This window comes from Triticum urartu, chromosome 2, assembly GCF_003073215.2.
Source record: "Triticum urartu cultivar G1812 chromosome 2, Tu2.1, whole genome shotgun sequence".
NCBI classification, from domain to species: Eukaryota; Viridiplantae; Streptophyta; class Magnoliopsida; order Poales; family Poaceae; genus Triticum; species Triticum urartu.
Genome location: NC_053023.1, coordinates 753,343,715 through 753,369,308, shown reverse-complemented (window position 1 = coordinate 753,369,308; position 25,594 = coordinate 753,343,715). Strand labels below are relative to the sequence as shown.

General features: G+C 46.1%; 1 protein-coding gene and 1 pseudogene across 1 annotated transcript; both read left to right on the top strand.

Annotated features, from left to right (window-relative positions):
- Positions 1-6,113: 6,113 nt before the first annotated feature.
- LOC125534667 (dolabradiene monooxygenase-like) lies at positions 6,114-8,512 on the top strand. The gene is made up of 2 exons (XM_048697827.1): positions 6,114-7,092; positions 7,736-8,512. The coding sequence occupies exons 1-2, from the start codon at positions 6,211-6,213 to the stop codon at positions 8,366-8,368; spliced, it is 1,515 nt and encodes a 504-aa protein (XP_048553784.1). The 5' UTR covers positions 6,114-6,210; the 3' UTR covers positions 8,369-8,512.
- An 11,409-nt stretch (positions 8,513-19,921) lies between these two features.
- On the top strand, positions 19,922-21,786 carry LOC125538627 (annotated as a pseudogene).
- Positions 21,787-25,594: the final 3,808 nt, after the last annotated feature.

Below are 25,594 nucleotides of genomic sequence, written 5' to 3'. Positions count from 1 at the left end.
GAGACCATCCCGTAGAAGTTGCCAAACAAAAATCTTAATCTTTAAAGGGACGAGGGCTTTCCATAGAGGGGAAAGCCAGGGAGTAGTTGTAGGTGGGCAAAGAGCATGGTGTGCCGTGCACACTGAGAACTCCGCCGTCGGCGTGGGCCGCCATGAAACCGTGTCGGGATAATCCGGAAGCACGAATGGCAGGGCGGCCCGCAGTCTAGTCCAGTCGTTACTCTCGGCTTGTCCGAAGGTGCGATGAAACCCAAGGTTTCACTGTCCATCTTGGAAGGCCGTGGCCACTAGAATAGATGGATCCACACATATCAAGAATATGCCAGGGAAGGAGACACGTAATGGCTCCGTGCCCAGTCAGGGATCCAGCCAGAATTCGATACCTCACCCGTTCCCTAAGGAGAAGGAGATCCCTAAGCGGATGTCCTCCCTGATCTTTTGAATGGCTCGCCAGAATTGTGAGCCATCCGTCCGGGTGCATGCCAAGAGCGGTTCTCCCAAAAATTATTCATGGTACAATTTTTGTGATATACAATTTGTATTAGACTGATCGAACTGGCGGTCTAATATAAGGATACACACAGACCTTTTTAAACGGAAATTAGGAGGGAATAATCCTTTCACATCATTCATCGCAGCCACTTATGGCGCATTGATTGAACCAAGTTGACGCCAATCGGACCCTGCCTAACTATTCACTGTCATCATCCAAGCAATTAACATATGAAAGCAAAGGCACTAATGGCATCTCATTGGTTGAACCATGTTGATGCCAACGGAACCCTGCCTAACTATTCATGGTCATCGTCCAAGCAATTAAGAGATGAAAGCAAGCGTGCACGTACTCACGTACTGTGATTGTTGCGCTACTTTGGCTTGATTTGCTCGGTTCTCGATTCATCCGCCGCTGGCTGGTGTGTTGGTTCGCCGAAGCTAGCTCATGGACAGCCGAAGGATTCTGCTCCTTCCATACACAATCGACGGATCGACCTGTTCTGAAAATGATTAGCTGATATCAAATAGCAGGCTATGAAATATAGCGGCGGACCTGCAAACAGCTATAGCAGACTAAAGCGGACTATTTATAAAAACGACCATTTAGCGACATCCTACTGAAAAGGCAATAGCGAACTATAGTTATAGCCGGCTATTTAAAACTATAGCTGATATACAGGGGGTATAGATTACTAAACAGGTACTCCATTAGTAAAGAAATATAAGAGCGTTTAGATCATTATGCTCTCAGCGAGTGGTGGAAGATAGCTTCCGTTACTGCAAAGCGCTAAAAGTCATATGTGGATGAAAGGAAGCACTTGAATAGAACCCGCCAGTACTGATTGACCATGGTTTACATATAATCACCTGTCTCCAAACCATCATCTGTCAAGGTGGAACTTTGATGCACACAAAGTTGATGAGCCACCATTTGCACCCATCTATGGAGATCTCCAGTCAGCGGCGTGTGTTCGAGATCTGGTCGCTCCATACATAGCCAATGGTTTTAGTGGTGACTTCATAGGACTATCATCTTATAGTCACAGCCAGTTGACGACCTTTGGCTCGCCCGCCGGTGCTGAGCCCACAATTGACGCGCCATTGTCTTATAGTCTATGAGACTCAATCTACCTTTCATAGAACAATCCATGAAGATTGATCAGCTATGCCACCAAGAATCATAATAGTTGTTTTCCTCCAAGCTAGTACTACATCCGTTCCAAAATAATTGAAGTATTCTAGAATTGTCGTTAGTCAAACACTTTTAAGTTTGATCAAGTATGTGGAAAAATATACAAAGATCTACAATATCAAATAATATAGAATATGAAATATACTTCATAATAACACAAACTAGTTCAGCAAAAGGCTAAGCCGGTGGAGAAAGACGTACGATCTAGTAGTAGATTCCAAATATTTTTATAAGTAGTGCCTTGGCCAAGGTCGTCAACTCGAGGCCCTCTAACTCTGACACCATATTGAATAGTACGCACAAACTTATAGTGAAGCATCAAGGGGATAAAAAACACGATAATCATACATCCAATATCTTAATGACTAGAATGCACACAATGTATACCGAAGCACACAAAAAAAAGTGTCACGTCGGCAAGAGCAAAGTAATACAAGACCAAAGCTATGTCTAGGCGGATGAATAAAAAGAACAAAAAGAAGGCAACGTTGATCCTCACCGAGCAGTGTAGAGCTAACAAAGATGATGTAAGTGCAAGCGGTCCGTACGTGGACCCAGCCACCCGCGGAAGACTGTGCACACACCAGGCAAGGCAACAGTCGCCAAGAGTCGTCTGTGGAATTCGTCTTCACATGTGTGATATGGATTGCAGGACGATAGAAAATAATACCACTAAAATCTCAAGGACCCAGGAAAATAAATCACCAATCGTCACCATGGTCGCGATCTGCCACCACCAGCTCCGTCGACCAACCACTGGCCAGCATCAGGACACCACCTCCACAATGTCGCGCGCAACGGAGGATCTCCTCTACTCGCTGCGAACACCGGAGAGATAAAGAAGCAGCAGCTGCAACACAAATCTCTCACCAACCAATGCCCCCCCCCCCCCCCCCCCCCCCCCCCCCCCCCCCCCCCCCCCCCCCACACACACACACACACATCCAAAACCGTCCTCAAGAAAAATGCCATCATCATTCGACCTAGTCAGTTTTAGGGTTTCACATGGACCACCCGGGCATTAGGACACCGGTTGTAGCAAGGATACCCTTAACAAGGTCATAATGCAAGCAGGAACCACTGTCTCATCGCTGTGACTGCAACCACGCTGGCTTTCGCTGGCATCCTTAACTCCATAATCAATGGCCATCTGGTCCACTGCGCCGCACCGTCCCAAATCGGGTCTCCCGAGCACCGCAGCCACACCATGGACCACATCAGCCACCAGAAACATAGTCGCGCCGTCGCGTTGAACGACACATTCTACACCATGAGCTACGCCGAGAGAGCACCACCCCACAACTAGCATCCTAAGGGTCATCATATTAGGGAATGGGAACATTCTGGCCTCCAACCGCCGCCAGATCAAAGTCGAGTGCAATCGCTCCAAATCAGCTGCGTCGAGCAGCTCCACGGGATCTAGACGACCTGGCGATGCCTTGTCAGATAACAAACGGGGATCCTGGGAGCCACCATGCCACGCCGACGTTGTGCAATACATGTTGTCACTGCAACGGTTGTCCCACGCGCGGACTACACCAGCCGCCAGCCATGCCACCGGGAGAAGCCCCGCCGCTAGCGTCTGGCGTGTGGGATCTGGCCGGCGGCATCCTCCAATGATAGTGATGGGAAGGAAAGCTAGACGTGCAGTCGCCCATGCTGACAGTTTACCGCCCATGCCGCTCGGGAGAGCAACGTGAGGGGTCTTCACCAACCAGCTCACTGGCGATACAATCGGTGTTGGGGGCGGTTTTGCGCCCAGTCGTCGCCCCCAGGCGCCGAAATTGACCCACTTTGCAGCCCAATTTCGACGAATAAAGGCCCATATGGGCGAGAATAGGCCCATATTCGGCGTGGTTTCGCCGTGTCTCAGCGTTCAATTATCAACACAATTATTTCTTATCACATATTTCATTACAGAAAAATCAAATACTTCAACAAAATAGTACAACAACAAATAGTTCAATGCAAATTATATAGTTCAACAAATACAAACTCGTATTTCATCACATGGCGTCCCCTTGAGCCTCCATAGGTGCTCAATCAGATCTTTCTGCAGTTGATGATGCACCTGTGGGTCTCGGATCTCCTGACGCATACTGAGATAGGCAGTCCAAGTTGCCGGTAGCTGGTGATCAACTTCGGCTAGAGGACCCTGCCTGTAGTATGGTTCAGTGTCAAACACTGGGTCTTCTTGCTCGATCTCGATGATCATGTTGTGCAAGATGACACAGCAAGTCAAAATCTCCCACATTTGATCTTTGGACCAGGTCTGAGCGGGGTACCGAACAACAGCAAATCGAGATTGGAGCACACCAAATGCCCGCTCGACATCCTTCCTGCAAGCCTCCTGAAGCTTCGCAAACCAGGCGTTCTTGCCTCCTGCCACAGGGTTTGAGATCGTCTTCACAAATGTCGACCATCTCGGATAGATGCCGTCAGCTAGATAGTACCCCTTGTTGTATTGGTGCCCATTGATCTCGAAGTTCACCGGAGGAGAATGGCCCTCAACGAGCTTGGCAAATACACGAGAGCACTGTAGCATGTTGATGTCATTGTGAGTTCCTCGCATACCAAAGAAGGAGTGCCAAATCCAGAGGTCCTGTGTGGCTACCGCCTCAAGCACCACACTGCAACCGCCTTTGGCACCTTTGTACATCCCCTACCAACCAAATGGGCAATTCTTCCATTTCCAATGCATGCAGTCGATGCTTCCAAGCATCCCAGGAAATCCTCTTGCTGCATTCTGGGCTAGGATCCGAGCAGTGTCTTCCGCATTGGGTGTTCTCAAGTATTGTGGCCCAAACACTGCCACCACTGCCCGACAGAACTTGTAGAAACACTCTATGCTGGTGGACTCGGCCATGCGTCCATAGTCGTCGAGTGAATCACTGGGAGCTCCATATGCAAGCATCCTCATCGCTGTCGTGCACTTCTGGATGGAGGTGAATCCAAGAGCGCCAGTGCAATCCATCTTGCACTTGAAGTAGTTGTCGAACTCCCGGATGGAATTCACAATCCTGCGGAAGAGCTTTCGGCTCATCCGATAACGGCGCCGAAATGTTCTCTCGCCATGAAGTGGAGCATCGGTGAAGTAGTCGGAGTAGAGCATGCAGTAGCCTTGGAGACGATGCCGGTTCTTTGTTTTCATCCGCCCCGGCGCCGAGCCACCTCGCCGCGGCTTTTCATTGCTCGCCAGCAGCTGGGCGAGGGCGGCGAGCACCATGAGATGCTCTTCTTCCTGGACGTCGGCCGCGGCTTCCTCCTCTAGCAGCGCGGCGAGCTTTTCCTCCTCATCTGAGTCCATCGCCGGGGCAGGCAAAACGCCGAACACCTTATGCTCGGTGGGCGTGTACCCGCCGTTAAACCGCGCCTCCGCGGCCGGAAACGCCCAGCTGCTGTGGGAGGGGCTGCCGCGGCGAAGCGCTGCTATTTTCCGGTGGGGAATGGCTATCTAGCGGAGTAGGGCGGCGGCCGTCGCCGGAATATAGCTAGTGGTGGCCGAGGGCGCGGGGCGTGCGAGGCGAGTCGGGGGAAGAAAACCTTGACTTTTCCCCTGTCGGTGTGGGCCAGGCGTGCTTTTCCCTAGCGCCGGAGCCCCAACTGCTCCCCAGCGCGCCGGGTTCGGCCTGTGACCGTTGGGCGGAAAAAAGGTCCGAACCGGCGATTTTCGGCGTCCTGGGGGCGCGACTGGGCCGTTTTTTCGGCGCCGGCGCCGAAAAAGTGGCCTGGGGGGGCCTGTTGGGGGCGCGGCTGGAGATGCCCTAAGGTTCTTCCCAGTGCTCATGGTGTACAGGTGCTAAGGGTGCAACAGAGGCAAAAAAAAATGGTAAAGCCATACAAGACGAGATAAAGTATTATGATGACCCCAGAAAGAAAGGATACTAAGCGCGTGGACCTATGCAAAATGACCAACCATCCAATGCATGAAAGAGCTTAGTTATTAAAAAATTACTTAGCTACAAAAGATAAACACCTATGCATTGAAGAGATTGATTCCTAAGGTTTTTAACGTGCTTGGCATCCCACCTAAGAGCAAGTATAATAGGATGATGTAAGCAGGTTGTAAGGATTTAAATATTGTGTTATTGCTTAGTTGGAAGAGAGAGAAGAGGAGAGAGAAGGGAAGCGGGCTGTAGACTTACAGCCGGCTGTAAGTCGAGCTCTAAGAAGTTTTGTGAGAGTGAAAGGTGGGTCATATGTTGACAAAATAGTAATTGCTTATAGCCAACTATTATACGTGTTAGCTATTACATTGGCTGTAAATGACATAACAACATGTTATAGCCAGCAGTTGGCTATATTATTAACCATACTCTAAGTATCAATGCATTGGAAGAGGCCTATAAAAGGCCTAAATGCAATATGTTTCCAACACTACATGTTTTTTTTCCTAAAAAAAGAATCGGCCCGGCGCGTCATTAATTAGAGCACGTACAGCATAGCAGTTTAAAACCTCACGCAATTTACAATCAGCCCTTCGTGCAAAGCTTTCGTTTGCTACGAAGCTTAATAATTAGAGGATGCAAATGGAGGTCGTTCACCTCGGCGTAGCTCTCGTCTCCGCCGGCTTATGTATCGTGCTTCTTTCCAGCTGCAGCCGACGGCGCAGAGCGAACGAGCCGCCGGGGCCGTGGCAGCTGCCGGTGATCGGTAGCCTGCACCACCTCGTCGGGCAGCTCCCCCACCGCGCGATGCGTGACCTGGCCCGGCGCCACGGGCCGGTGATGCTCCTCCGGCTCGGCGAGGTTCCCACGCTGGTGGTGTCGTCCCGGGAGGGTGCTCGCGAGGTGATGAAGACCCATGACTTAGCGTTCGCGACGCGGCCCCTGAGCGCCACCATGCGCGTGCTCACCAACGGCGGCCGGGACATTGTGTACGCTCCGTACGGCGACTACTGGCGACAGCTCAGGAAGATCGCCGTCTCGGAGCTCGTATCGGCGAGCCGCGTGCTGTCCTTCCGCGCCATCCGTGAGGAAGAGGTCGCGGCCATGCTCCACGATGTTGCCGAGGCCGCGGCAGCCGGGCGCCCCGTGGAACTGCACACGCGCCTCTCGGCGCTCGTCACCGACATCAGGGTCCGCGTCGTCATGGGCGACAATCGGTTTAAGGAGGGCGACGCATTCCTCCGCACACTCGACCGCTCATGGAAGATCGCGGCCGGTTTCAACCCGCCGGACCTGTGGCCGTCGTCCCGGCTTGTGAACTATCTTAGCGGGGCCGTGGGCCGCGCCAAGGAGTGCCACGATACCGGGAACGGCATCGTCGACGCCATCATCCAGGAGAGACTTGAGAGGATGGTGCAAGGTCAGATTCAGAACGAGCACCCTGGCTTACTCGACGTTCTGCTAAGCATGCAGAAGGAGGGAAGGCTCGACATGGACGCCGTTAAATATGTCATCTTCGTAAGAACCCGCGACTACGTACTTTCGTGCATTCACCATCCGAAACCCAATAATGATAGACCTACGCAGAATCTACAAATGTTTACTTAACTTTTCAAACTATAATTCTCTTCCCCCGTGTCCCCTGAATTCAACGGGGTGGGCCCTTCATCCCTTGTTACTCCCTCCGTTTCTTTTTAGTCCACATATAAGGTTTGGTCAAAGTCAAGCAATATGAAATCAATATTATCAGATGCATCATGAAACATATTTTCATACTATATAATTTTAGTATTGTAGATGTTCATATTTTTTTATATAAATTTAGTCAAACTTTGTGTAGTTTGACTTTGACCAAATTTTATATGCGAAGTAAAAAGAAACGGAGCCATTATTACCAATCATAATCCTTCACATCAATTTTTTTGGGGTAAATCCCTCCACATCTGCTTGTTTGTAAAAAAAACTTTTATAGACGTAGCACTACTCTTTGAAACCCATATGTTGTTTTTTGGGAGGAAAAAAACAACAATACTTAGAAAAAGGTTATTAGTAGCTAGTTAGCACAGATCAAACAACCATTAGTGACTTCTTAAACTTTTTACCATCGTAATTACTCCCTGCTAGATAAATAATATAAAATCAATTCCCTGCTTGCATGCAGGACTTATTAACTGTCGGCAGTGAGGCCACGATCCTTGAGTGGGCGATCGCAGAGTTGATCAAGAACCCAGAGGTGATGCAAAAGGCGACCGTCGAGGTCCGACGTGCCTTCGAGGCCTGCGCCACAGTAGCGGAACATGCTCTGGGCGAGCTTTCGTACATGCACCTAGTCATTCGGGAGACGCTACGGCTGCACACGCCCACACCGCTGCTCGTCCCAAGGGAGTGCCGAGAGCCATGCCAGGTGCTTGGGTATGATGTGCCACAGGGCACGCAGGTGCTGGTCAATGCCTGGGCGTTGGCCCGTGACAAGCAGTATTGGCCGGACGCGCCGGACGAGTTTCACCCTGAGCGATTTGAGGGTGAGGCGACCGCGGTGGACTTCAGAGGCACCGACTTCTCCTTCCTGCCGTTTGGCGCCGGCCGTAGGATGTGCCCTGGGATAGCATTTAGCCTCGCCGACATCGAGCTTGCGCTCGCAAGCCTGCTATTTCACTTTGACTGGGAGGGTCCACCTCCGGATGAGCTCGACATGACCGAAGAGTTTGGCATCACGGTGCGCCGAAAGGCCGGCCTCCTGCTGCGCCCTGTCCTCCGGGTGCCCCTTCCAGGAGTGAGCAATGGAGATGCTTAGCACGATCACGGTTCAACATGCATGGTTAGAATGCATTGCACCTGCATGAGGTTGAATGAAAAATATCATTAGAAGAAAACTACCCATGCATCATATTAATAAATAAAAATTCCACGCATACATCTCTTGGTGTCTTAGTTTTAACATTGGTGTTTGTAGATATCGTTTGAAATCTCATTGGCACAAGCCCACGATTTGTGTTGGCCGTGTCAAACTCTGGGTTGTTTGTGAGCCATGTCCACATGCAGTATTTGTGTGTGTGTACATGTTATTTCCAGTCTTTTGTATTAATTCCATCCCAAACTGTAAGTCATATTTATATTGCCTTTCGTAAGTCAAACCACAAAGTTTATATAAAGGAAAGCATCGCCGTTAACAAAAGAAGTAAATATGTTTTAAGATGTACCTATTGGTACTGGTTTGTGCAAGTTTTCGATTTTTGTCTTTTTTTTGTTACCATAGTATGTCGATTGATGTTTCTCTCTTTTTTTATCAGGGAAAAAGTACTCCATGAATTCTATCTACTATATAGTAGCTTTTTTGGGTTCCTTTCTCGTAATTTTTTAGAGAATATTACTTCTTTATCATGTTTATATATTATTACAACCTCATTTGGTCCTGACATTCTTACTAGGTCGCCTATCCCATCATACACACATTTGTTATGTACATCATGCATGGCAAGACAAAAACAATGGTCGTTTGATACAAATTCAAAGGCAAATAAAAACATTAAAAAGTGGCCGCAATTTTTTAAGTTTCAAGCAACTAAGATATGGCCATTCTTTTTTTAGAAAAGAGAAAACTTTTTAGAGCAATTAAAGATTTGGATACTTAGATTAGTGTGGTGTGAGCCTTGGAAATATTCAGCCTAAGGATGTCTCTAACTGATCCGCAAAAAAACAGTATCCAAGGATATTTTTTTGCTCTTCTCCAAAAGGTTACGTAAAACTGCTTACCCATATTTTTTTTTGAGAAAAAGCCCAGCCTGCAGTTATATTACCACTGAGGAGATAATACAATCCTCCATGAGGAGGGGTTTAAGAGTGAGGGGGACATCTCCTATACATTCATAATCTCCATGTATTCTAGCAAGAGCGGCAAGCTCATGTGCTAGGTTGTTGCTGGATCTTCTCACGGCTTTGATGGTGACTTCACTGAACATTTTCATGAGGTCCCTACTGTCCGTGACAAGGGGGAAAAGGGCAGACTGATTGTGTACTTTGAAGTCCAGTAGTGCTGGAATGGATGCACAGTCCGTTTCCACACATAAAGGTCCGAGGTAAATTTTACTTACAACAGAGAGTCCGTGTAATATCGCAGCTAGTTCGGCTTCTTCCGGATCTTTGCACGATTGCAGACAATTTCCACCTGAGACCGCAACAAGCCTCCTGTAGTCTCTGACTATGAATCCAGCTGCGGACTCCCCCGTGCTCGGTATGAATGATGCATCAGTATTCAGCTTCCAGGTACCTGCAGTCGGAGGGGCCCATTGGCCCCTGGATGAACACCGCCTCACAAGTTGAGCTGGAGCTGATTGCTCTGCATGGCACTCGTCTCTGTCATTGACGGGCAGGCCATTAATCTGTCCCAACCCCGTGGCTTGCTTCCCTTTCTTAATTTTCTCACGCTTACCCTCTTCTTTGTTACTTCCGTGATGTTCCACCACTTGAACATTGGCCATATTATCCGTGTGTCGTCTTTCTCCTAGACTGATTTCATCCGCATATTTAACCAAGAATTGGACTGACTGACCCACCATTGCCCTGCCTTTTGCATGGATGCAGTCATCCCTTAGCCACCATGCTCGCCATAACAACAGGAGCACATTTCTGCGTACTACAGGAGTACATGAGCCCAGGAGGTTTTGTAGCCAATCATTTCCTGTAAAACGAAAACTGTCTTCTGAAGGTAGTTCCCAGACTGACCTCATTTCATGCCTAAGCGCTCTGGCTTTTGTGCATTCAATCACCGCATGGAATTCATTTTCAGTCTTGCTCCCACATATGTTGCATATGTTATCAATTTCCAGGGTTCTTTTCCACTTGTTTTCCTTTGTGGGAAGAGTTTCTGTGGCTACTCGCCAAGCAAAAATCCTAACCTTCTCCGGGACTTTTGCCTTCCAAATGTACTCCCATATGCATCTATTATCAGCTTCAACACCAGAACTACAAGCTGGTGGTAAGGCCTGTTGTTTGAGCTGAGTTCCCAACTTATATGCACTCCGCACGGAGAATATTCCAGATTTTTCGCCGTGCCATGCAACACAGTCGTCGGCATCCCTCCTTGGAATTTTGATCTTACATATTTCATCTGCATCGAAACTGTGAAACAGTTGGTGTATCAGGGCCTCATCCCATTCTTTGGCATCATGTTTCATGAGTTGATTCACCCATCTCAATTTTGACCTCCTCTTAAATTCAGTAACCTTGAGGCCGCTCTTTCTAGGGACCCATTGGTCTCTTTGGATTTGGATTTGTTTCCCATTTCCAACTCTCCATATCAGTCCTTTCTTCAATAGCTCCAGCCCATGTTCAATTCCTCTCCATGCCTGAGAGGCATCTGACGCAAACACTGTGTCCAGAAGCTTACCTTTAGGATAGTATTTTGATTTTAGGACACGGGCACATAGGCTATTTGGCCGTTGGAGGAGGCGCCAACCTTGCCTGGCAAGAAGAGCTTGGTTGAAAATTTTCATATCTCGAAAGCCGATCCCTCCTGCTCTTTTGGGCTTTATCATTTGCTCCCATGCCATCCAATGAACTTTCCTATGCCCTTCCTCCTCTCCCCACCAGAACTCTCTAATCAGTCCCTCATACTTGTCACAAAAACCCACCGAGAATTTGAAAACCCCCATGGCATATGTCGGAAGAGCCTGGACCACCGACTTCACATTCACCTCCTTCACAGCAAAGGACATATGTCTTCCATCGCAATCGTTGCATTTTTTCAGAAATTTGTCCCTGATGGGCTGGAATTTTGCATCTTTCATTCTCCCTTCCGGGGTTGGGAGACCCAAGTATTTGCTTTCGAAAGTAGATGTCTCACACGCAAGGATATCTTTAATTTCCTGCTGAAGTGTATTAGGACAGTGCTCACTAAATAAGATAGAGCACTTACTGTTACTTAGGAGCTGCCCCGTGCATTTTTGGAACATGGATAGAGCTCCTTTCACCACTCTAGCTTGTTCTCTGGTGGCTTTGAAAAATACCAAACTATCATCTGCAAAAAGAAGATTAGAGATCCCAGGGCTATTGCGAGCCACTTTTACAGGAGAGATGCATCCACCTCGAACCTCCCTGTTAAAGATTGTAGCCAGCCCATCAGCAATAAAGAGGAACAAATATGGGCTCAAGGGATCGCCTTGTCTGAGTCCTCTTGTAGGAATGAAGGCCTCTAACATTTCCCCATTCATTTTCACTTGGAATTGGACTCCTTACTGCTTACCCATATTTCATCATATTGATTATATCTATCCTCCAATTGTGCAAATGGACTACAAATAATCTCTACAACTGATCAAATAAAAATTAAAACATTTTCCACCATTCACCAGACATTTGAAGCCATGCACCTATCTAGAGGTTAGATTGCACACGCCGACAAAGATCAGACATGCGCGAGCGGCTGCTGCACACCAAGACTTGTCTAATAATTATTTTAAGTTAGAATTTTCATTTATTTTACGTTACATTTTCTGCCAAACCTTGTTTTGCCTTTTTTGCAACACAATGTGGATAAGGATTCCCCGACCATTCCTGATCGAGATTAACCTCTGGATGACCCAAAACACCATCCGAGATGAAGGACGGGTCCATCATGTTGGAAAAACGTAGTAGAAAACAAACAAATCACCCTATGAACACCCAACACTAGTGCAGGCGACTGCTATACAAAGGGTTTTTACCCCCTTTCCGCGACAGAGTAATAAACCGTCCCTTGCCTGTGTTTGCGATAGGGGGGAGGGGTCCATTTCACACAAGTCAGAAACCGCCAGCGATAGGTCCTCTGGTCACACACGCGGAGCAAAAAGAGCTCGTATGCGATCGGCCGAGCCATCGCACACAATTATACAGGCTCAAACGTTTCCGTTCGTATATACAACACACACAATTTTCTGCATCACATCGTCTATGATAGTGTTGTCATAGCAGACAATATTTATAATTTTATCGTTTGTGTTATTGAATGCATCACGCACGGTGCCTAGAAAAAATTGTGTGGCACAGATTGTCCATCACACACACTTTTTATGTGGAAAAAGTTTGTGCAAGATGGCCTAAGGAAAAGAGTTGTCTAGAGGAAGTCGTCTGTGATATTTCATTGATCCAACACGTTTACTTCCCAGAAATTGTGTGGGTTGTCTGAGATCATCGCCCACGGTGTTGTCTCAGTAACCATCTGCAATATAAAAAACCCAATAAGCAGGCTAATTGGCCTGTTATTCTTAATCCATTTATTAATCAAATTAAAATTTCATATTAAACACATAATATATTTCATTTTCATATTACGGCAACCAGAATTTTATAACTGAAATACATCAGAGTATAACATCATATAGCTTCAGCACTTAGTTACACCATATAGGCATATAGCTAGCTACCACATTACATAACAACACCAAGTTTCACATGCAACATCTGAAACCTTTGGAAATTAGCATCATAGATGGTGGATAGACAGATGAATCTCATCTAGAAACTGCTGAAGCGGAAGGCGAATATTGGGCCTTCAATGATGTCCAGTGCCTTTGGATGATTGACCGGCCATCATTCGTGCTCTTAAGAAAGATTTCAATATTATACCGTGGGTGTTGTATGAATACCTTCCTGGACTCTTGACAATACATGTCTGTTCGAGATGTAACATCGGTGAACTCCTTTAGAAAGACCTCAAAAAAATATATTCATAAATACCTTCTCTAAATTTTAAAATGGCGCAGAGGAATAAAAAAAGGTATAAGAGTTAGTACCATCATGCAAGTGACTGATGTCTTCTTCATTGTGCAGACAAAAAATTTGTTGTTTTTCGTCACTAGTTTCTTTATCATAACAATCTTTTTGAGTTTGTTGACTTAAGTAATATTCCTAGACATCTCATTTCCCCATATACAAGATGGGTCGAATAGTGGGTCAAAACCTCTGATAGCAGGACCTACATGTGCAACACCAAATTGTTAAAAACCTAAATATTAGAATGGTTCTTGCAATTGCACGATAATGTGCAATTAGCCAAAGGACCGTGCATGTGCAAACCTCGATGGTAAACCTCAGTGTCACCCATTGTTTCCTTACAACATATATAAGGTAGCATACTATCAGTAAAATATGTTGATGAAATATAAACACATTGCAAAGTCAGCAAATTTATTTGAGCCACATGGAAAAGTCAGTTATCCAAACCAAGCATACATAAGAAATAAAAATATAGCAATTGTATATGTTTCTCATGTATTCAGTACAACCAAATTCGATTTATTTCTCACATGCATAACAATATAAAATTGTACCCACAACAATTGAACATCGCATTGCAGAATTCAACAAAACAGTTAACTGAACACCACAACAAATGAACCAAACAGTTACATAAGCACAACATTGCACAATAGAACATAATAGAAGATTAGATGGTTAACTAAACCAAACATGCTTAACAAATTGAAAATATAGCAATTGTATATGTTTTTCATGTATTTAGTACAACCAAATTCGATTTATTTCTCACATGCATAACAATACAAAATTGCACCCACAAAAATTGAACATCACATTACAGAGTTGAAGCAACCCGTTAACTTAATATAACGACACATTAAATGAGCACCACATTACACAATATATAGAACATATATTCTAGAGGATCAGATTGCATATTAACATTACATAGGACAATTCACTAGAATTTGTAAAGGAAAGGCAGGAGCAGCACATGCAACAGGTAAGCCGAACATGCTTAACCGTTGTAGCTAGCTAGCTGAACATAGGTCCTTATAGTAAGCTAAAAAATAAGCTACTCCTCATCATCGGAGATATCGATGACGATTGGCTCCTTAGACTTGGAAGAGGGCGAGGCCTCCACATTGTGGGTGCCTTCCTTGTAGTGATGAGTCGTTTGAGCTGCTCTGGGAACCAACCTGTTGACTCTGAAGTTGAGTTAAGCACGGGCACGTTGAGAAAAACACCTCGTAGTCTTCACTGAAGCACCGTGATTAATATATGCCATCAGAAGCCCCGTGCTAGAATTTTACAACTTTTGGAGTTGTTTTGCTATTTTGCGGCATTAATTGAATTTTCGGCAAGTAAAAAAGGCAATAAAATTTTGGCCATGCTAATGAGGTCGGAAATGTTCGAAACTTTGCACGACGTCTTCATTGGACACCTGTAGGCTGTGGTAAAAAATTGAAATTGTTACGACAAAAACCTGAAGCGCATCATGTAGAAATAGGACACTCTACCACCAAGTGTAAGGTTTTCGAACGTGAACCTCACACACGGATAAACTTTGAAAAATATTTTGAACTTGAATCTTTTTCCATAAGTTATATATGTCATTTTTAAATATTTTTATATACGTCAGTGGAAGCCCCGTGTTAAAATTTTATAACTTTCGGAGTTGGTTTGCTACTTTTGTGGCATTAACTGAATTTCCGGCCGCTAAAAAAGCCAATAAAGGAGTGTGGCGGGCACTATGGAATGCCCGCCACTCCTAACTTATGGATTTATAGTTTTTTCGCGCAGGTGACTACATTTTATCTATGGCAGGTATCTTTATTGCCCGCCACTGCTAACATCGGGATATAAAAAAATAGGAAATTTGAGAGGGTCATCCCACAATACCTGTGGCGGGCACTTTTTGTGCCCACCACTGTAACCCGCGGTAGCAGTGGCGGGTGCACAACTTCATCCACCAATGCCCAGTTTGAACAAGCAAGCAAAATTTTGGGGAGTCTAGCAGTGGCAGTCGTTCCTACTTCCCCGCCACTGCTAGTCTCTCAACACTGGCGGGTGCGCTTTTGCACCCGCCACTGTTGCGTTTCAAAATTTGCAGTGACGGGTTCCTCGTTGTGCCTGCCAATAATTTGAGTTCACCTATAAGACCTTTCCCAGTAGTGTGATATAATATACTATTAGTTTTTGTTGATAAGAAAATAGCTCTCTTAATCATGACCTGAGCTACATTTTTCTTAGTATTGACTTCTTCAAGTTTACAACCTTTGTATGGATATGTATTTGAATCCACATTTCAAATTACAAATAAGGGTTCTTCGTTTCAGTTTTTTCTAATATGTAATTGGAGTTTATCTTGTGCAACAACATTGAAAATAGGTGACTGTTTGAACCTGAGCCAGAAACTCTTCCACAAACTCACAATGCTTTCAAATCTACAAAAATGATTCGCCTAGGTCTGTATTTTGCAATTATCATCTTCTAGTAGTTTTGGTTGTTGATTTTCTTTTTTTATAAGTTTGATTTTCTTTTTATGCTGCGTGTCTTGTCATTTTCTATCCTCCTTTGGAATAGCCCTAGCATCAACGAGGCCAGACGATTCATAACAAGAAGAAATGGTTCATGCCAGTATGTCACACATGTTCAGAGCAAAAAAATCATCAAAATTTTCTGGCATTTGTAATGTTCAGTTTTTAGCAAATGATCCTATGTTGTGGTTACATGTATCCTATAGTGAAGAAACAACAACCTGTATCATGTAGCATGTATGTGATCATGTGTAGCATGTAGCATGTATCCTGGAGCTTTTGTGTTAATTCTGATGTTGTATACTTGTATGTGACTCTTAAGTGGGATCCCACTTAAGCCCACTTATCTCATCAAACTTTTAGTGGGTTGTTCCTTACTTCCCACCAAGAAGCAACGAGACTAAGTGGGTTTGTGGTGGGATGCCCACCTATAGTCCGACCCACAGGGTGAATGACAAGACTCACTGGTATGTTTGTGAAACAATCTATCTAAAATCATTATTCCATCGTGAAATTTCATACACCATCTATCGGGCATTGACAAAGTATCATTACAATACCCTTTTCATGTCTTCTAAAAAATAATCTTTTCCAACATCTAATGACATAATTTTGACAAAGGAATAAAATTATAGTTTATACTTAATTTTTATGCTTATTAATAACTCATGTTTATGATGTCACAGTCATAGCTTACATAACCCGCAAAAAAAATCATAGCTTACATATTCTTGATAACATCTTATAAATAGTTAGATGGTAATGGTGTTAATGATTAATGATTGTTCTTATGCAAAAATTTTAATGTTTATAATTGAAAATGTGCAAGTATAGAAATTTTGAAATATTGTTTGCAAGACAAGATACGTTAGATTTTTTCTGATACATTTCAGCTCAGGAAGTTATTTAAATCCAATCCCATAACTGTGATAAAAAATGCAAATGCATATTTTCATGGATTAATTTTGTCACCCCACATGACCATAGTGTATATCTGTTTTTGTGTGTATTCTTAAATATCATTGTAGAGATGTCTAAAGCGTATATTCTTATAAATGTCTTTATAGTGTTTTCCAGTTTATGTTTAGGTATAAGTCACTCGCCCTCCCTCCCTATGTATTTTTTGCAACAATGACTCCTGACATCATAGGGTCGCCATGTCATAGGATAAATCCATATATGCAAATGATTTGCCTCCTTATTGTATCTAGACTCTCCCATTACATCACTAAAACTTTGAGGTGCTTACGACCTAGGGGATTAACACCTCCAGCATGCCTCCATGGACCAATGAAGCACCAATGGCTTGAGAAAGCCCATGGAAGAATATATACGGACTGCCGGTTCCACCATTGCCTTATGTATTAAAACACACCTTATTTTACTACTCATTTGTTGCCCATCCTTGCACTAAAACTCCCCATATCATGTTTATTGAGCCATTCTTATGTCTATTTTGCATAATTACTGGTTTACATGCTTTTAGTCTGAGCATTGCATAATCCTTATTTTTGATAGATTTATTAGTTTATTTCATACGTATTTTACGTGTATGTGTTTTTAACTCTCATGGACTTAACATGATGAATAGAGCCAAGTTGAGATTAATCCAGAGAATTTACAAGCACGAGACGCAAGAGCATTGTAGTGTTTGATGAATGAATGTCACACTATCCCCAAATTGATGATCCAATCCTACGGGTGGGGGTGGTCGCCTATATGAATCCAGCGACCTCAACATCACATCAAATGGAGTCTGGTGAAGAAATGGAGGCCAAAACACTAAGCATTGTGTAGTGCCTTTAGCAATTGTACCAACATCTGTACTAGCTCATTTGAGACATGAAAACCGCAACACATTTCCATTTGAACACTGATTGTACCATGGTTGTATCCATGTATTTGGAAGAAGGTAAGGAAGTTTTTGGGAAGTGATACGTCCATTTTGCATCATGCTTTTATATTGATATTTATTGTATTATGGGTTGTTATTACATATTTTGGAACAATACTTATGCCTTTTCTCTCTTATTTTACAAGGTTTACATGAAGAGGGAGAATGCTGGCAGCTGGAATTCTAGACTGGAAAAGGAGCAAATCTGAGAGACCTATTATGCACAACTCCAAAAGTCCTGAAAACTTATAGAGAATTATTTTGGAATATATAAAAAATATTGGGCAAAAAAAGTACCACAGGTGACCCACAGGTAGCCACAAGGGGGGGGCGCCCTACCCCTGTGGGCGCCCCCCTGGCTTATGGGCCCCCTGGCAGGCCTCCAGTGCCCATCTTCTGCTATATGATGTGTTTTGACCTGCAAAAAATCAAGAGAGAGCTTTCGGGACGAAGCGTCGCAGTCTCGAGGCGGAACTTGGGCAGAACCAATCTAGGGCTCCGGCGGAGCTATTCTGCCGGGGAAACTTCCCTCCCGGAGGAGGAGATCGAAGCCATCGTCATCACCAACGATCCTCTCATCGAGAGGGGGTCAATCTCCATCAACATCTTCACCAGCACCATCTCCTCTCCAAACTTTGTCTCAAAACCTCATATTGGTACCTGGGGGTTGCTATTAGTGTTGATTACTCCTTATAGTTGATGCTAGTTGGTTTATTCGGTGGAAGATCATATGTTTAGATCCTTAATGATAATTATTACTCCTCTAATTTTGAACATGAATATGCGTTGTGAGTAGTTACATTTGTTCCTGAGGACATGGAAGAAGTCTTGTTATAAGTAATCATGTGAATTTGGTATTCGTTCGATATTTTGATGAGATGTATGTTGTCTTTCCTCTAGTGGTGTTATGTGAACGTCGACTACATGACACTTCACCATTGTTTGGGCCCAAGGGAAGACATTGGGAAGTAATAAGTAGATGATGGGTTGCTTCATAAGGGGGTGATTTGGATCCATATGTTTCATGCTATGGTTAGATTTATCTTAATTCTTCTTTCGTAGTTGCGGATGCTTGCAGAGGGGTTAATCATAAGTGGGAGGCTTGTTCAAGTAAGGACAGCACCCAAGCACCGGTCCACCCACATATCAAATTATCAAAGTAACGAACGCGAATCATATGAGCATGATGAAAACTAGCTTGACAATAATTCTCATGTGTCCTCGGGAGTGCTTTGCTTTATATAAGAGTTCGTCCAGGCTTGTCCTTTGCTACTAAAAGGATTGGGCCACCTTCCTGGACCTTTGTTACACTTGTTACTTGTTACCCATTACGAATTATATTATCACAAAACTATCTGTTACCGATAATTTCAGTGCTTGCAGAGAATGTCTTGCTGAAAACTGCTTGTCATTTCCTTCTACTACTCGTTGCGTTCAATACTCTTACTTATCGAAAGGACTATGATAGATCCCCTATACTTGTGGGTCATCAAGACTCTTTTTTGGTGCCGTTGCCAGGCAGTGAAGCGCCTTTGGTAAGTGGAATTTGATAAGGAAACATTTATATTAGTGTGCTGAAGTTTACTGTCACTTGTTGCTACGGGAAGTAATCCTTTGAGGGGTTTGTTCAGGGTATCTTTACCCCGACCGGAAGAGCAAAGAGTTGCCTCTCAACCTACTGTACTTATTGAAAATATTTATTGTGAAATTATATCGGGTATGATAGAGAAACTGATAACTAATCCTTATGCAGGAGATGGAACATTACATCCTGATATGCATCTTGGAATTGCTCTATTTTCGATTCATCCGCCGCTGGCTGATGCGTTTGGTTGGCCGAAGCTAGCTAGCTCACGGATAGCCGAAGGATTCTGCACCTTCCATACACAATCGACGGAATGATCTACTACTATGCAAGATGATTTTGCTGATATACAGGGGGTATACTAGATCACTACACAAGTGTTGAAACAAAAATATGTCTGCTTTCTCATGCTCTCAGGCCATCTCCATCGCTGGGTATTAAGGGACAGCGCCATGATAAGTTTCCTTGTTGATGGGCAGTTGGGCCCTCCAATCCTGGTGACGGGATAAGTTTCCCTCTCTAACATCGAGCTTATATGGCAATTTTGCATATGTAGAGAAGAGAGACATGAAAAAGTGTGAGAAATGAGCCCTCATGCAAGAGCCAAGCTACATGCGTATTCCTAGGTAGGTGCAATAAATATTAATAAAAAGATAAAGAGAAGGTGAAAAAAATAGTACTCTTATAGCCAATCTTATAACTAGACTTATTGTATGAATAACTATAAGTGATAACTATATATGACATGCCAACAATATATAGCCAACAGTTGGCTGTACTATTAACAATGCTCTAAGTGCCTCCCCCCTCCCCCTCGGCAAGACCTACAGAAGCCCACATATGGACTCCTCCAGGAGTCCTCCCTGCAGTAACCACTCCCCTGATTTTCAATGCATAGGTCCCACCCTCTTCGGATTTCCAAATAAGATTTGACAGGTCAATCCGTAACATGATTTGGCATAAGTGTACCATCTCCCCCCTCCCTATTTTCTAGATCACTAGCTACTAGCCACGGGCCGGTGATGCTCCTCCGGCTCGGCGAGGTGCCCACGCTGGTGGTGTCCTCCCGGGAGGGTGCTCGCGAGGTGATGAGGACCCACGACTTGGCGTTCGCGACGCGGCCCCTGAACGCCACCATGCGTGTGCTCACCAATGGCGGCCGGGACATTGTGTTCGCTCCGTACGACGACTACTGGCGCCGGCTCAGGAAGATCGCCGTCTCAGAGCTCATGTCGGCGAGCCGCGTCCTGTCCTTCCGCGCCATCCGCGAGGAGGAGGTCGCCGCCATGCTCTGCGATGTCGACGAGGCCGCGGCAGCCGGGCGCCCGGTGGAGCTGCACACGCGCCTCTCGACGCTCGTCACCGACATCAGGGTCCGCGTCGTCATGGGTGACTATCGGTTTAAGGAGTGCGACGCATTCCTCTGCACACTCGACCGATCCTGGATATCGCGGCCGGTTTCAACCCGCCGGACTTGTGGCCGTCGTCCGGGCTTGTGAGCTATCTTAGCGGGGCCGTGGGCCGCGCCAAGGAGGTGCCACGATACCGGGAACAACATCATCGACGCTATCATCCAGGAGAGACTCGAGAGGATTATGGAAGGTCAAATTCAGAGCGAGCACCTTGGCTTGCTCGACGTTTTGCTAAGCATGGAGAAGGAGTGAAGGCTCGACATGGACGCCGTCAAATATGTCATCTTCGTAAGGACGCGCGACTACCTACTACTGTGCTTAGTAATTAGTCACTGTTAGATACATTCATTTGAGCAATAAGTAATTCGGCACAGAGAGAGTACTGATAGAAAATCAATGTTTCGTTTATGCCTGCAGGACATATTAACCGTCGGCAGCGAGGCGACAATCCTCCAATGGGCGATCGCAGAGTTGATCAAGAACCCAGAGGTCGTGCAAAAGGCAACGGTCGAGGTCCGACGCGACTTCGAGGACCATGCCACAGTAGCGGAACACGCTTTCAGCGACCTTCCGTACATGCACCTAGTCATCCGGGAGACCCTTCGCTTGCTTACTCCCACACCGTTGCTCATCACACGGGAATGTCAAGAGCCATGTCAGGTGCTCGGGTACGATGTGCCACGGGGCACACAGGTGCTAGTCAATGTCTGGGCGTTGGCCCGTGACAAGCAGTACTGGCATGACGCGCCGGACGAGTTCCGGCCCGAGCGATTTAAGGGTGAGGCGACAGCAGTAGACTTTAGGGGCACCGACTTCTCCTTCCTACCATTTGGCGCCGGTCGGAGGGTGTGCCCTGCGACGTTTAGCCTCGCCGACATCAAGCTTGCTCTCGCAAGCCTGCTATTCCATTTTGACTGGGAGGGTCCACCCCCGGATGAGTTCGACATGACCGAGGAGTTTGGCATCACGGTGCGCCGGAAGGCCGGCCTCCTGCTGCGCCCTGTCCTCCGAGTGCCCCTTCCTGGAGTAGGCAATGGAGATGGTTAGCACGATCGCGGTTCGACATGCATGGTGAGAGTGCATTGCACTTGCATGATCTTGAATAAAAACATTATCATTAGAATAAACTATGCATGCATCATGTTAATAAATAAAATATTTCCACGCATACATATGTTCGTGTGTTAGTTTTGATCTTGTTTTTTTTTCTTGCGAATCAAGAGCTTCATTAATTAAACAGCAGCATTACAATCTTTCTGCAGGCAATCAACGAAAAAACTAGGGATATAGTTGACCCATAAACATGTACGCCTTTCAAATATCGTTTGAAATGTCATTGGCAGAAGCCCAAGGTTTCTGTTGGCCGTGTCAAACTCTGGGCTGTTTCCGGGTCATGTCCACATGCAGTATTTCCGTGGATATATGTGTTATTTCTAGTATTTTATATTAGCTCCATCCCAAAATGTAAATCATATTTATATTTGTTTTTTAAGTCAAACCACCAAGTTTATGTAGAAAGAAAGCATCACCGTTTATGAAAGAACAAAATATATTTTGAGATGCATCTATTGGTATTGGTTTCTGCATGTTTTCATTTTTTGTCATTTTGTTTTTGTTACCATAGTATGTGGTTGTTGTTTCTCTTTCTTTTTATCAACGAGAAACTACTCCATGAATTCTTCTACTGTATAGCAGCTTTTCTTTGTTCCTTTCTCGTATAAAGAATGTTTCTTTTTTATCATGTTTAGATATTGTTACAACCCCTTTTGGGCCTAACAGTCTAACACTAGGCAAACTTTGAACACAACTTACATCACGGTCCATCAGTTTTGAGGCGAAAGAAGCTCCCATTTGCATAAGCAAATAGGCTGTCCTGTGCGAGGAGCAAGCTCGATTGAGCGGTCCTTGGCGGCGCGACGGAGACAATGGCCTGCGGCCCCACTTGAGCACAGATTCTTGGGTTGTTGGGTAAAAGCTTAGGCCGGCGCCCGACATCGGCACGTGAACCCGTCGAACGGTGGCGTCCTATAGCGCCAAACTGACGGGATAAAGAGTATCTCAAGCAGTGCCCCCAACAGGTCTCTCTTATGCGATTTTTTCGGTGCCGGCGTCGAAAAAACGTCTTAGTTGTGTCTTCAGAACGTCGAAATCTGCCGGCTCGGTCCGTTTTGGGCCCGGAGATCGCAGGCCGAACCCGGCGCACCGGGGGGCTCTTGGGGGCTCCGGCGCAAGGCAAAAGCACGTCTGACCCACACCGTCAGGCGAAAAATCAAGTCTTTCTCTAGATTCGCCTCTCACCCCCCCCGCGCTCGGCCGCTAACCGGCTGATCCCGGCGCCGCCCACCGCCCGCCACCGCTAGATAGACCATCCCCGCCGGTAAAGAGCAGAGGTTTCGCCGAGGCAGCCCCTCCACCAGCAGCTGGGCGATTTTTCCGGCGTTTCCGCCCGCGGAGGGGCAGTGTAGCGCTGGGTACGCGCTCATCGCGCCCGCGAGGTGTTCGGCGACTTGCCTGCCTCGGCAATGGACTCGGACGACGAGGAAGCGCTCGCCGCGCTGCTGGAGGAGGAAGCCGAGGCCGATGTCCAGGAAGAGGAACATCTCATGGTCCTCGCCACCCTCGCCGGCCTGCTGGCGAGCAATGAAAAGCCGCGACGAGGTGGCTCGCCGCCGGGGCAGATGAAAGCAAAGAACCAGCATCGTCTCGAAGGCTACTGCATGCTCTACTCCGACTACTTCGCCGACGCTCCATTGCACGGTGACAATACATTTTGGCGCCGTTATCGAATGAGCCGAAAGCTTTTCCTCAGGATTGTGAATTCCATCCGGGAGTTCGACAGCTACTTCAAGTGCAAGAAGGATTGCACCGGCAAACTTGGATTCACCTCGATCCAGAAAGTGTACGACAACGATGAGGATGCTTGCATACGGAGTTCCCGGTGATTCACTCGACGACTATGGGCGCATGGCCGACTCCACCATTGAGTGTTTCTACAAGTTCTGTCAGGCAGTGGTGGCAGTGTTTGGACCGCAATACTTGCGAACACCCAATGCGGAAGACACTGCTAGGATCCTAGCATAGAATTGTGACGCCCTCGATTTAATCATACACTAATCATACGCGCAAACGTGTACAATCAAGATCAAGGACTCACGCGAAGATATCACAACACAACTCTAGACACAAATTAAAATAATACAAGCTTTATATTACAAGCCAGGAGCCTCGAGGGCTCGAATACATTAGCTCGAATACACAAGAGTCAGCGGAAGCAACAATATCTGAGTACAGGCATAAGTTAGACAAGTTTACCTTAAGAAGGCTAGCACAAAAGTAGCAACGATCGGAAAGGCAAGGCCTTCTGCCTGGGAGCCTCCTAGCTACTCCTGGTCGTCGGCGGTCTCCACATAGTAGTAGGCATCGACGGTGGCATCTGGTTCCTGGGCTCCGACATCTGGTTGCATCAACCGGAAAGAAGAAGAAAGGGGGAAAAGGGGAGCAAAGCAACCGTGAGTACTCATCCAAAGTACTCGCAAGAAAAGATCTACACTACATATGCAACATTATCAAAAGAAGGCTGTATATATGGACCGGGCTGCAGAAATGCCAGAATAAAGGGGAGAGCCTAGTCCTATCGAAGACTAGCATCTTCTGGAAACCACCATCTTGCAGCAACAAGAGGGAGTAGAGTAGCATAAAGTAAAGTAGTAGTGGTGTTATCAACCTCGGCCAGAGATCCTTTCTCGACTCCCTGCGAGAAAGCAATCCCAGAGCCATACTATCCATTTCTCATATCCATGTCTCATCTTAAGTATCCAGTTCTAGTTGTATCAATCGGGATACAACTCCAAGTGTCCGTTACCGTAGGACAGACTATCGATAGATGTTTTCTTCCCTGCAGGGGTGCACCAACTTACCCACCATGCTTGATTAACTCCGACCGCACACACTTTCTAGGTCATGCCCGACCTCGGCCAAACAATACGCCGCAACCCGACCTATGCTTAATAGAGAGGTCAGCACGCCGGACTAAACCTATGCCCCCAGGGGTCATGGGCCATCTCCCCAGGAACTCCTGCACGTTGCGTACGCGGCCGGTGAGCAGACCTAGCTACCTCCTTTAAAAAGGTAGGTGCTTACCAGTCCAACCCGGCGCTCACCGCTCAGTCGCTGACGTCTATTAAGTTTCGGCTGATGCATACGATGCAGAACGCCCATACTATGCCCACGTGATGGTTAGTGCTATCAGGCCAGAGGCCCCTCAGATCAAATATCCAAATCGTAGTGGATTAGGAACGCGCGGTAACAAGCAGAGACTCACGAAAGATGTGACCCCGTCGCCCCGTCTCGAGGACTTGCGGCAAGGGCTAGGAATGCCCGGCCATGCCTCGTAATTATCTCGCGGGCACCCTTCAGGTCAACCCGTCTCCACATCACTCGCGGGTACCCCTCAGGGTCGACCCGCCTTTCCAAGTAGTAGTGGTAAAGTCCAAGTATCCGTGTGTCCAAACATCAAGGGGAAAACCCGAGGAATCACCCCCGACGAATTCCACTCGATGTAATCATCAAGGTGAACGTAAGAGGGACCACCCTCGAGGTTCACACTTGAGGGGTTACACGATAGAGTCGTATCGAAAGTGGTTAAGGAGGAAATCACCCTCGATGACCACGACCAAATAGCTACACTACAGGGTTAACATCAGAAGTGCTGTAGAGGTCTCACCCTCGGCACTCGATGGTAACCCAGTAGTGTCGAGCAACTAAGGGGAAAGTGATGTGCGGTGCCGGGGCCTGATCCCGTTGATCGGGTCTTCAATGATGAAGCAGGGGCAACAAGGACAAGGTGGGGGTCACT